Genomic DNA, 12821 nt, shown 5'->3' on the forward strand with positions numbered 1-12821 from the left:
GAGAAGTCAACTTCATGCTTCCAGAGATCATGATGACCTCTACAGGGATTTCTTCAAGCTACACCTGTCTTGCTGAGGCTGAACATGTATCAGAAAACGTTTTTGCTGTTGCAGTACCCAGGTGAAGAAGGCAGCACAGGAGAGAGTTCCTGAGTGGGAGTTCTTTTAAATGCCCAGAGATGTAATCTGGCAGACTTGCCAGCACCTGGTTGTAAATGCTACTTTTCAGGATGGGTCACACCAAATGCTTATCTAGCTCAACAAGTTGTTACTGCCAGCAGTAAGACCAGATAGGCAAGAAAGGGTACATATGATACTTCCCCCAAGTACTCTCCAACTTAGGGTGCAGAGACCTATTCTGCTCATTCTAGCTTTTTAAGTACAGCTCTTAACAGATTATACAAAGCTGCCTTATGTTATCTGACATTCTATATTTAAGATGCATTTTTTCTCTGCCTAAACAGTTGTTGTTCTGCATATCTTTAAAATTATACACATCTTTTAAAATTATATTTAACCTTTAAAACATGATCTGCGCAGAGAGCCTCTCCTCAAAGCCAGGACATATTTGTATCTTACATTTCACTTCATACCTAATTCAGCATCAGCTGGTTATAAATTTTCCAAGTCTCTAGGGCTATGAGTATTATCTGTCCCTGGAGATTTGTAAGATTCATTCTCTGGATTCTTTTCAAGACTATGGATAATTTGCAATCCTCCACAAGTGAAAAAACCATTCAAGTGTAATTAGTCTTATTTATTAGTAAAATAAGAAGAACATGTTCTAGAATCTGAGTTTTAGGAAGACTGTTCAAGAGACATCTGTGAATTTCTTTTGGACTAGAGAAAAGTACAAGTTCTTTGACAGAATGTTCAAATAGCGATTGTGGAAATTCCGTATCCAGGAAAACTGCAGACACACTGGTGTACATACCAGTATGGAATACTGAAAGACGGACAACACATTGAAAATCCTGCCAGCACCCAAAGCAATGCTTCAGCAAGTCTGTTGGCAGGTTTCTGTACTATAGTGCACACCTACAAGTGCCAGTCTATAATTAAGCTTGGATGAAAGGACTAAGGATTCCCTTGGAATTTCTCTCCTGATTAACATACAGACATTTGGCAGAACAGGGTCTAAATAGAGACTCAGTATCTTCAACACATTTTTAATGTCCTCCTTAAGCTCAGTTTGTGGACTTTTGGCACCTTTTCCTCCTTAGCTTGTTGTTCTCGAGTTTTTTTGCCTCCAGATTTTTCACCAAACTATAAAAAAAATGAAGCAGTTGCAACTGATTTGATCTTACAGCAGATCTGAACTTGCACAAATAACCACTACAAAGAGAAGCTGCTTTTAACATGTTTTTCTTTATGCGGCTCAGGGCCCAATTTTTCTGATCTTGAAAGGGACATGTCCAACAGGAAGTCAATCCATGCCAAGGTAGCTCTTGTTCATAAAGTAGATATAGCGGATGCATTCGGAGTTGAGATAACTTCAAAGTTCCTTCTGAGGAAGGATTTAATTCTTCTGACAGGGTAGTCCATAGGGAGGAAGTGACCATCTACCTAAGCCACTGTAATAGGACAGGAAAGCACTAACACTACGATAAGTCAGTCATCGTTTCAGTTTTGATGGATTTTTTTCTTCCCCTCCCTCCACAAGCCCTTTTCACACTGCATTAGAAATGCACGTCAAGAAATAAAGGTTTTAAATCTGACAGACCTCACAACCTTCACAATCAAATCCCTGATCTGGGGACCTGCTTTTAAGTTTTTCCAACTAATGATGGGTTTCCTACTTGGAAACAAACTTCCATGCCTTGTGGTCCCTCCAAGCAATATACATGGAAAAGACGCAAAAACGTCTGTAATCCATAACCCCAACCAGGTGTACATGCAGGTAAGATCTGTCTTGCAGTTTTATTAACCCTTAAAAGACCCTAAAAACCTTGAAGGTATAAGCGTTATTTTCCCATCCGGCAAACAAAATGTTATTAATAACCAATCAGGCGTATCTTAGTTTTATGGAACAGCTAGTTGCAATTTGATTTTCAGAATTTTTGACAGCATCTAAAAGTCTTCAAATACAGGCTCTGAATTTGGAAGTTGCAACGGATCAATTCTAACTTTTGCTCCATCACCTATGAGCACTCAGAAGGTAAACTCTTCTCTTATAAATGTTTAGTAAAATCTGAAATCCAACCCCGAAATTCTGTTTCAATAAATTAGCATCCATTTCCAGCAAACTGTGGAAATGCAAAACAGGACAGATTTATGTTATTCAGGATTAAAGTTTCACATGGCAAAAGAAAAAATTCCAAACCATACAACATACTTCTCTCTGAATTCACGTAAAATGACACTTGCCTACTTCAGAATTACTGTGAATGCCCCACTGCCAAGTTCAAATATTAAAAACTACATTCCAAAACCTAAATCTGCTGTGTAATACACCTTTTTTGAAGGAATTAAGTATATTCAGAAACATAAGGTAACTTTTAAAGAAGGCTAGTGAGGAAAGTAAATAGGCTATGCCTAAATAAAGCAAAGATTTCAACAAGTTTACCCAGGTTGGACATTCAATAGGAACTGTGCTACTAGTCATCTCAAATATCCTTGCAGCTAACTGCTTTCTAAAACCAAAATATAATTGCATATGCTTCAATAACATATATCACTATCAAACTTATTGTCATTCATACAACATGCTCTAAGATTATGTTTAAAAAAGGGCTAACACTGAAGTTAAAAATTCCATTTCTCCTGAAGTCTAAAAAGATTTGGATCATTATCAGCTGCATCTCTTGAGAGAAAGGATGTCATATTACTACTACCGTAGTTTTGCGTCACATTTGTCACACTGTATAAATCCAAGCACTCCTCCAACTTATGTCACATTAAATAGTTGATTTAAAAATAATACAATGCTGCCATCACCTGCCGTTGCTGGGCTGCTGTGGAGAATGTCTGGAATGGTCTGAAGGCTCTGACCTCTGGTCAGGAGATCGTGAACGACTGCGGCGGGGCCTGTCATGTGATCGGTTGGAATGATCTGATGCCAGCGACTGAATTTCTGAAATGTCTGTTAAATAAAAGTTGTTTTTTCATGAAATGATCGTAATTAAAATGGTGGTGTGATCTGCTCAAATGGAAATAAGCTTTTGCAGAGAATTTTTATGAAGATGTTAAATCTATGTTTATTATTTCAAAACAACTAAATTTAATATTCCTGAAAAAACAACTGCAAGAATTGGAGATGTATAATTTTCTCCACTGTTTTTGAACATATGGATTTCAATCACATTCAAACAAGAATTTACCCACATGACAATGTTACTCCTCACTCTTCTGCTCCCCACCCTCTCATCCCACTTAGGTATTTAACATCTTCACAACACAGGGAATTCTTCTCTCCCTTTGGAAATCAAGTTTATTTATACTCACCATCTCTTTCTGAAGCATTAGCAGAATGAATACTGTCAGAAAGATCAGGGACATTCAACAGTGTAGCTCGTTCATCTCGCTGAACAACCATCTTCAACTTGCCTTTTGACCTTTCTATTAGTGTTTTTGCATCTGCTAAGGACATATTTTCCGTCACTGTACCATTTATCTGGAACAGAATAAGAGAAGAGCAGATATAAACTTACTGAAAAAAAACAGCGAATCTCCAGTAGACAGTGGTTTTCTGTCTGATGATATTTAGATTTTAGAAATAGATGGAGATATTTATCAAATTACCACAATAGAACGGAAGACTATTGGGCTCATCCAAACTATGACATAATATTAGAAATTTATTTTCATCTTTCAAAGACAAAGCCTCTACCACTAATACAGAACTTATTTTAAAATATTAGTTATGTTTTTTGAACCAGCACTGCTATATACTGCAGAATGTTTTTCTGCACCAACATATTTATAGCAGTATCTTGAAATTAAAGTTGTTAGTATGGAATTGAAAATCCCTGGGTATATTGATTTCCACAAAAATCAAAATTTATCCTGAAGGCAAGTTCTGGTGTTGCTCAATAGCACAATTCCACAACATTATATTGTATAACTAAGCACACAGGGCCAGTTTCATACCATCCCAAATGTTTTCTGTTATACATTTACAGTGGGCACTATTTGACTGAATAAGGCCTGGGGAATAATACCAAAAAAACCCAAAAAGACTTTATAATTTCCCTTTCTTTAGAGAGGTTGATTTATACTTAAATTTATTGACATTTGAAGTAATTTAAAGATACATCTTCAACTAGTAATAATTACGTTAAGAAATAACTAATTCTAAGAACAGTTATATCAGTAAGTTTTTCTCTTGAAAAAAAACCCACCACCACCATTTACTATACCTTCAGTACAACATCTCCTTCCTGAATATTGCCATCTCTTGCTGCCAGGCTATCCTGTGATATTTCTTTCACAAATATGTGGCTTGCCAACCGTAGACCATACTCTATATAATAGCAATAAAAAAGAAAACTGATGAAGTTACAGTAAAAAAAATAAAAAGAGGGAGGTATCTGAAGATTTACAACACTGCTTTATACAACATTTACACTGGATACGCAAAAGAGGAGAGTGAACTTGGCACATGAAGGGCTGTAGTGGAATTACGCTATGGATTTACCATTATATCAATTTCTTTTCTAACTCTGCCTGTAATCATAGGTGTTGTTCAACAACTTAATTCAGATGCTCCTACAATTTTCCCTCTTTCAAACAAGACAAACACCGAAGACTCGACTGAAGTATATGGAAGGTATGTAGCCACTGACCACCAGATGTCAGGTGCACAGTTGAGATTTGTTTACACTATATAAAACTTTACCCTTAATTAATCACATGTATTTTGGAATAGGAAAGATACCACCAGAAATACAACAGCAGTTTTCAAGTTTTCAGCTAGCTACTGGTAAAAGCGGCAAACTTGTTAACAGCACTGTTCATACAGTCCATGAAGCCCTTAATGCAACATTGACTGAAGCAGTTGGCCTTTAAAAACCAGCAAAAGTCTTAGCAAGAGAATTACATACAAGTTACCTTCATTTTTCCTTGATTTCACCAGTGTTACTTTGGTAGGTTTTGCAGGCTGACTGGAAGTAACCGACCTTCTGTCTGATCTTGGTGATAAGCTTCTCTCTCTGCTAGCACTTCGATCTCTTACCCAGCTCTTCTCATGCCTTCTGTTGGCACTTGGACCACCACGGCTGCTTCTTAGATCACGTATCTCTTCATCATAGCTGTCGTCCTCATTTTCAGACACTGGTTCAGGTTCTGGTCGAGCCACTGGAATCTGAATTTTCTTCATCCTTCTGATAGTCTGCAGCCAAAAACTAGACATCAGCCTCTGGCTGTATAACGCTAATGGTGCTACTAAATGTCATAAACCAAGCTAATGTCAGAACTCAAAAGAAAATATACAGATGCATTTGTGGATGCTCTGAAATCTTGAATCCTCATTATAAAATTCTATTCGATTAATACAGGAGACTCATCAATACAGATTACAAGAAACCTGTTTTTGAGGGGAGGGATGTATTTTTACTCCTCTTTTGCTTTTGTAAAACCAGCAAAAGGATAACAGCCATTGTAGCACAATGCAACATTCTGTCTTCACAGAGCTTCATATTTGAATGCCCTCTCTCTTTGCTTAAACCCACAAATCAGCTACTGGCACTGCTAAAAACTTCTTTTGCTAACATGTAATCTACTGTATTCTCAGTGTGTTATTGACAGTAATTCTCCTCGACTTTGAAGCCTCCCAGTCTTCCAAAGCAATGTTTATGCAAGCCACAGAGGAAGGGGAACATTCCCGCTGAAAGTTCAAAGTTGATTGGCATGAACATCGACAGCTGTTTCTAGAATAAAACCCAACCCTGTTTAGAGGTTTATTTGCTACGTGTTATAAAACTGAACCAAGTTATACCACGAAGTTTTCATTAACTCTTTTTCCCTACATAAATCTACACACCAAATACTTCAGATACTGCATAGCTCACCACATTGTTTTGTGTAAGCTTTAAAGAATTGCTGAATCTACAAATGCAAAACATGACAATTTTTGCAACTATAAAGCACACAAGAGCACTAGAAATCTGTCAGCACAAAAGCTTTTCTACAAGCCCTAGAAGTTTGCTTTCCTGAATTAAGAAATCATTAAACATTGTGCATTTGTGTTCTGTTTTTTGTAACATAAATCTCAAACTTTTACAGAAAGCCGGATTACTACCCTTTAGTGATGGCCTGTTCTGATTTGCAAAGTTCAAAAGCCAGCCACTTTGAATAAGCCTACAAAATTATAGGAATTAAGGTAATTATACTTTATTTTGGCAAACTGTTTACTGAGCATAAAAAGAACTATGCTAGTGCCTGAACAGTGGGTAAAGTCCTTTAACATACACCAGTCCTTGAAAAACTTGATAAGAGTGCACTCAAGAAAGCAAATATTAAACAAAGCCGAGAATTGAGCTTTTGACAAACTGAGAACTTTACCACAAAGAAAAGGAGTCTGAAGTATCCAGTGCCACACTACTCAATCATCATCATCCTTATTTTCAAAAAAATTTTTAGTGACCCACATGATAAACATGTCATGATCATCACAAACCTGAAGCATCAGAGAGGTATTATTCACACCATTTCGGTTTTGCTCTATAACTACGGAATTTAAATAAGCTTAAATCTTCAAGACATTCACTTACAATTTTGGCATTCTTCCCACTTTTCCTCAGTTGCTGAACAGCAAATGCATGCTCCACATTATCCATTGAAACTCCATTAACCATTGCAACACGGTCATTTTCTCTAAATGAAAAACATTACAATACACAATATAAATACTTTATGCCAAAGGGAAAATATTGGGGAATGAGTGTCCCTGACAAACTGCCTGTATTATAAACCTACTATACAAACAGTTACAGATAGATATCTTGAGAGCAAGACAATTAGGAGGTTAAGCTACCACTAACAAAGATGAATGCCCTTCAAATCAGAATCCAGGTATAGTTTGGCACTTACTGCAGCAGTCCTTCTGCTGGGCCTCCTTTCAGCACATCAGAAATAACTATTGATGTCTCACCACTCTGAAAGTGAGGATTATCTCTTCCTCCAGATATTGCAATACCAAATCCAAATCCAGGAGCCTATAATGTAACAAGAGAAATATTTTTACTTTTTAATATTTACATGGTAACAATTCGCATCCCTGTGTCAAACCCAAGAAGGTCCTGTGGGATGAATACAACTTTTTGGAAGAAACAAGGATCAATGTACCATGCGATGCTATGCAATCCAAGAACAGGAGAGAGATTAAAAATAAAAAAAACACTTTTAGGAGGCAGAGAGTTTCAGACTAACTACTCAATCTCTCCCAAGAGCAAAATATTAATGTTCTCATTTGCATTTTTATGGCCTGGGCCTCAGGTGGTCACCAGTAAAACCTCAATCTTCCGTAAGCACAACATATACCACTGTGTTGTGATACCAATTCAAACCCATATCACTTCTTGCAACACTTTCTCTGAGGTTTCACATTATGATATTTACCCAGCTTGACCTTGCTTAGCTCAGGAACTAACAGGATCACAGCACACAGTAGTATGACTGCAGGCTCAATTCTTACAAATAATACCGAGATCACTTGTACCATTAAATACATCAAAACCTTGTCAGCACTTGCAAATCATGTGCATCTTAACAAAAGTAATTTGCTTCAATCTTTTCCCTCTAGGGTGACCTGCCACTACAGCAAGGTCAATGCCTCTGAAAAGTTATTCCTGTTAGATATTTCAAGAAACAACAATGATGCTTACATTTCTGCCTGGAAGCAGTGAGGGTGGGAAATAAACTTTCTAAATATAGCTTATTTGCAAACTATCTAGCTATTCTGTCATTGCCCAGAAAACACTGTCAGAAGGATATTACCTTTTAAATGCTGTATTTTGCTCAATAATATATTTTGAAGTTTTCAACTATGCAAAATACACAGTCACTGGATGGAAAAGATCATGTTTCAAGTCAATTCCTCCTCTCCATTTAACATAGCATACACTCCATGCTCACAGACTTATCCCTTTCTTTTTCAGACTTTTTGCCAAACAGGACCCAGCTTTAGCAATGAGTTTCATAACCTTACAGTGACTGCAGAAGCAACATGGCAGTCTGCATTTGGCGGTACAACACATGACATTCATTCAGCTTTTTGGACAGTAATTACTGCTCAAAAAACCTGGCTCCTATTTCCTCCCAAAATAGAGGTCAAACATGGTCCAGATTTAGCCTGTAAGCAGTGAACAGGACCATACAGTATTAAAACAAAGATCTGGAGATTCACTGTTCAGAAATCGATTTCAACAGTTAGCAAATACTGTTGCCAGGCATGAATAAAATAAATTGGTCTAACAGGTGTGCGGGAGTGGGGAGAGGAACACCTTACTGCTTCTTTTACATTAATTTTAATTCATCAAATGAAGATTGGACATATTTTCAAGATACATTCCAGGCCCATCAACCAGAAATCATGGCTGGGATTCATTCAAGAATTACTAAATGAAACCCTGTGCCATGCAGGAGGACAGTCTAAAGGATCCTAATAACTACTTATGACCAGAGCTGAGGTTTTCTTTCAGTTTTATTTTTTTATATAGTCAACAAAAAGAATATATAATAGCCTATGAAAACGTGTATCAAAACCCCCTTTAAAAACTATTCAAAGATATCTCCCCTTTCCCATGCCACTGCTTCATCTTACAGTTTTCCATGACTAACAAACAAAATTCAGTTTTCACTATATTTGGGTGGGGAAGGAAAGGGAGAAAAGAGCTAACAACAGACATTTATGTTGAACTTCATTTAAGTGTTCTCTATCTTTCCTTACATCACAAACAAAAAAGATTTCTTGTAGCTCTCCACTTATGAAAAGAAATACAACTATCAGGCTAAGGCCAGCAGAGATGCAGAAACTCACTATCAACCTTACCTTGTTACTTTCTATTTTTTCAGAGTAGATTTGCAAACCAAATCACCACTATTAGGATGATTAGTTTCATACTTTAATGATGTTCAAGAAGCCCTGAAACAATGCAGTTGCATATTACAGCAGTCAAAAAAGACCATGTCAGACAAAGGCTAATAACATAAATCAAAGTCTAAAGAGATACTCCAAATTACTAAGTTCAAATCAAATCCTAAACCTTCATGAAAATTTAAGAGCTCAAATAAGAAACTTTCCAGTAAACCTCAACCTACTACTGTTCATTTTATCCTGCTGTCTACCATCACCTTAAGAGATAAACGATAAACTAACTACCCTCAGAAAACTGAACCTAGCTCCTAGACATGTCTGGAAATAGCAAGATGTTGATCACTACAGATTATACGAGATATAAACATGTATCTTAACTAAAATTGCACTAAAATAAATCTGCCATATCACAAAGTCACTTGTCAGATGATGTAGTGACAACACAAAAAAAAGGACTGGACTGTTTTACTCTCCCACAGTAAGGCATCATGGGAGAAGCAGAAGCCTGGTTTCTATTCTTTGGAGGAAGGAGACACATCTAAGACACACAGAACTTGAGTTCCAACTATGAGGAAACCCACGTAAGATATGAAGTGCATCGCTTCTCCTTAAAGACCTTTACAGTTAAGAATACAAAACCAGCAAATCTCTCAATAAAAGGTAAACTGTAGCTATCTGATAAGCTTTAACTGAACTTGAGACGGGCTCAATCTTCAAGAGCTAAGTAGCAGTCCAGGAAGTTGGAAGGGTAGTAAAGAAAGGGAACAAAACTCTTGGTTAGAAGCTCAAGCCTCTTCTCCCCAAAAAAGTTTCTATTAAGTCTTTTGGTAATAGTGCTGAAAATCACCAATTACTGTGACAGTCAGACTGCTTATATGCTCAGTTCCAGATTCTAAAATACCTGAAGCAGATGGATAAAAATTAAAAAAATCTGATGTTTGAACCACATCAAAGTGCCTGAACTGACAAATGTATACTGCAACTACTGGGATTAAGTATACTCTGTCTCTAATTTGTAATCACATCTCTGCAAAGTACAGATCATAGGAAGAAGCCCTTCCAAAGAAGTGGGCAAAGCTGCATTCTTCAACAACAACTCCCTATCTAAAGCACTCCCTTTCTCTTTTGTAAGGCTCATCTTCCAAAGCTAATATACCATACTATCCCCTTTTAAAAGGGCCATTACAGGATCAAGACATACTGAAAAAATAAAACATGTATCTTTTTGAGGTATGTAACAACACTTCTGAACTGCCATTAATTGGTTTTATAAATCAGTAATTGCACCCTATAAGAATGCAGAAACTTTTTAAGAAATGTTTAATACCTCAGACACTGACATGTTCAAAAAGCTAATCATTAGACTACGCAGATAGAATACCTTATACAGTTACCTGCTAATGGGGCGCTTTTTTTTTTTCTTCAGAAAAAGATTGCATACAAATAATATCTACTTTCTTAAAGTTTGATGATTACTACTAAAACTGCTTTTTGTTTTTACATTTTTGGCTACCTTTATGGATACCAAGGAGAGTTAAAGAAATTGTACTCTGCCATACACAGGAGCAATGGAGTAGAGAACAACACCATCTTAAAACAAAGTAAAATTGTCAGTGCAGGAGTCTCCAACAGGACAAAAATGAGTCTCAAAACAGGAACAAATGTAGTCAAGAATATTCTATGCATCTTTGCTAACACCCCCACCCACCAAACTACTTCCTCCCTAGTTTTAAGGCTGTTCATTTTAACAGATGTTAGTGGTCCTCACTCGTTAACTAGTTTTGATCAAATACCATTAATAAAAAACAATTAAAATGGAGAAAAAAACCCCACAGTTACAAAGTTTCTTTGGGGCACTTGGAGGGACAACAGATCTGCTTGCCATTAAGCAGGTACTTGTGAAGAAACAAGAGTTGATCTGGACTGACACCAACTCCAGACTTCTCTCCCTCTCCCAGGGGGACTTACTAAGGTTTTAGACGTTTATTCTGGATCAGATTCTTTCAGTGACTTGTCTTGCCTCATTTCTGAAGGCAAATACTGACAAGATGTACAAAAAAGTTTGGTGAATCCCAAGAGCTTCTCAGGCATACCAGTAAAACAGGAAGCCAGTAACGTGAAGCCTGACTTGCATCTACCCTGTAGAAATTCAGCACATGTCAAATGTCATTAATTCCATCATTCGCAGCCAGCTTACTGCCCTCAGCTAAGCCAAAATCAGAGGGACTTTTTAGTGTGCCTCACTAGATAAAGCAAATTCAGTTCAAAATGTTTTTTGTGTGGCTGACAGTAGATGCTCTCTGCTGTTCTGTAGCTCAGCAAAGTGGAGCAAATAAACTCACACAGGAAATATTCCACAACCAGAGTGGCATTTTGAGTCTATTCCAATTCTATTAACTTCTAGATATCTTTGAGGATAACTGAGATCTGGATGCATTTCACTCCTTCCAACTAAACTGAAGTAACCTCAACTACTTGATAATCTAACACTGTAAGAACATCACCAATAAAAAGCAAAGTCAAAAACTCCATAGGCAAATATGCCGTTGCTCTCCTAAATCCTCTTCCCAGTGCTAAGGATAAATTCTAAGCTTAACAAAACCCAAACTCTTATGCTAATTTATCTGGCAGATGGAAAACATTGTTTGTTTGTTTTTAATTGCCTAAATTAATGCTATCAAAGTTATTAACAGTAGACGCCAGTCTCCAACATCTATATAAGAGCTACTTACTCAGCTAACTGTTAAACCAGTACAGTTGGCAGAAGTTTGGCACATAAAGTGTCATAATCAAATTTGTAATCAAATCACACTTTCAGTTCTACACAAAGACTTCTGACTACGCTGCAAGTGCAAAGACATGACTTATAGTTCCTATATATTATTTCAAAGATTTGTTCAAGGTAACACCATACTGCAGCATTTCATGATTCCTTTGCACACTGACTGAACTCGTCATTTTCAGGTTTCACTGAAGTTACTGCTCCAATTAACCAGAAAAATATCCTCTTCAAGAGAAACTAAACAATCACCAACTCTACTAGCCAACCTTGTATTGCTATCGCATTATTTTGTTTGGTTTTGAAAATAAGACAATACAGATTTAATCAGTAGTATGAGTAAAAAATTTTAAGTTTACACAGGTTCCAGGGATGAATGGAAAGCTTCAAGTAGAAAACATAAAGGGCAATTACACATAGAAATAATACCTCTTGCTCCAAAATTTGTTGACCTAAAAATTGTTGGAAGCTTGACAAGTAGCCTAGATAAGTATCACTACACATTTCTGGTTTTACTTATACTTTTCTTTCAACATGTGGTTGCAGTTAGAGACACAGTACTTTGCTAGACAGTCTTCCGGCCAAATGAGTGTAACTGCTCTGTTCCTCAGAGGACAGGTACTAAAAGGGTTATTTTGATTCAAAGATTAAACTCATTAGAATCAACAGATAATAGATTTGTACAGAGAATTAACATTTTTATCTGACCAGCTGATCTATTCATACACATTTCTAGTCACAAAGGTCCATTCATCTCATCAATGCTACAATTCTAAAATGCCTTGATTCTATGCTGAAGATTTAAAGGCAAATGATATAACTTGCTCCCTGGAGACACTCTTGTGTATCTCCCTTTTGTTGGAATGAATATAGCTATTTTGACCATGATTCTGTGGTCACTTTAATACTAAGTGGCTGCAAAAAATGGCATCCCACCTTGTTCTGATTTTCCCTAAGCAACTCATTCTTTATTGCCTTTCTTGTACAGCCTCACAATAGCTACATCAG

General features: G+C 36.9%; 1 protein-coding gene across 10 annotated transcripts in view; it reads right to left on the bottom strand.

Annotated features, from left to right (window-relative positions):
• The window catches only part of TJP1 (tight junction protein 1), a 197058-nt gene that overhangs the window by 30649 nt on the left and 153588 nt on the right, over window positions 1-12821 (bottom strand). For all 10 annotated transcript variants that reach the window (XM_074837745.1, XM_074837740.1, XM_074837738.1 and 7 more), the window contains 6 exons: window positions 7030-7154; window positions 6711-6813; window positions 5050-5329; window positions 4359-4462; window positions 3445-3613; window positions 2938-3082 (listed from right to left, as the gene is read on the bottom strand). In XM_074837745.1, coding sequence (XP_074693846.1) covers window positions 2938-3082; window positions 3445-3613; window positions 4359-4462; window positions 5050-5329; window positions 6711-6813; window positions 7030-7154 — 926 coding nt within the window. The remainder of the gene's footprint in view (window positions 1-2937; window positions 3083-3444; window positions 3614-4358; window positions 4463-5049; window positions 5330-6710; window positions 6814-7029; window positions 7155-12821) is intronic.

The sequence above is a fragment of the Strix aluco genome, chromosome 12 (genome assembly GCF_031877795.1).
Source record: "Strix aluco isolate bStrAlu1 chromosome 12, bStrAlu1.hap1, whole genome shotgun sequence".
NCBI classification, from domain to species: Eukaryota; Metazoa; Chordata; class Aves; order Strigiformes; family Strigidae; genus Strix; species Strix aluco.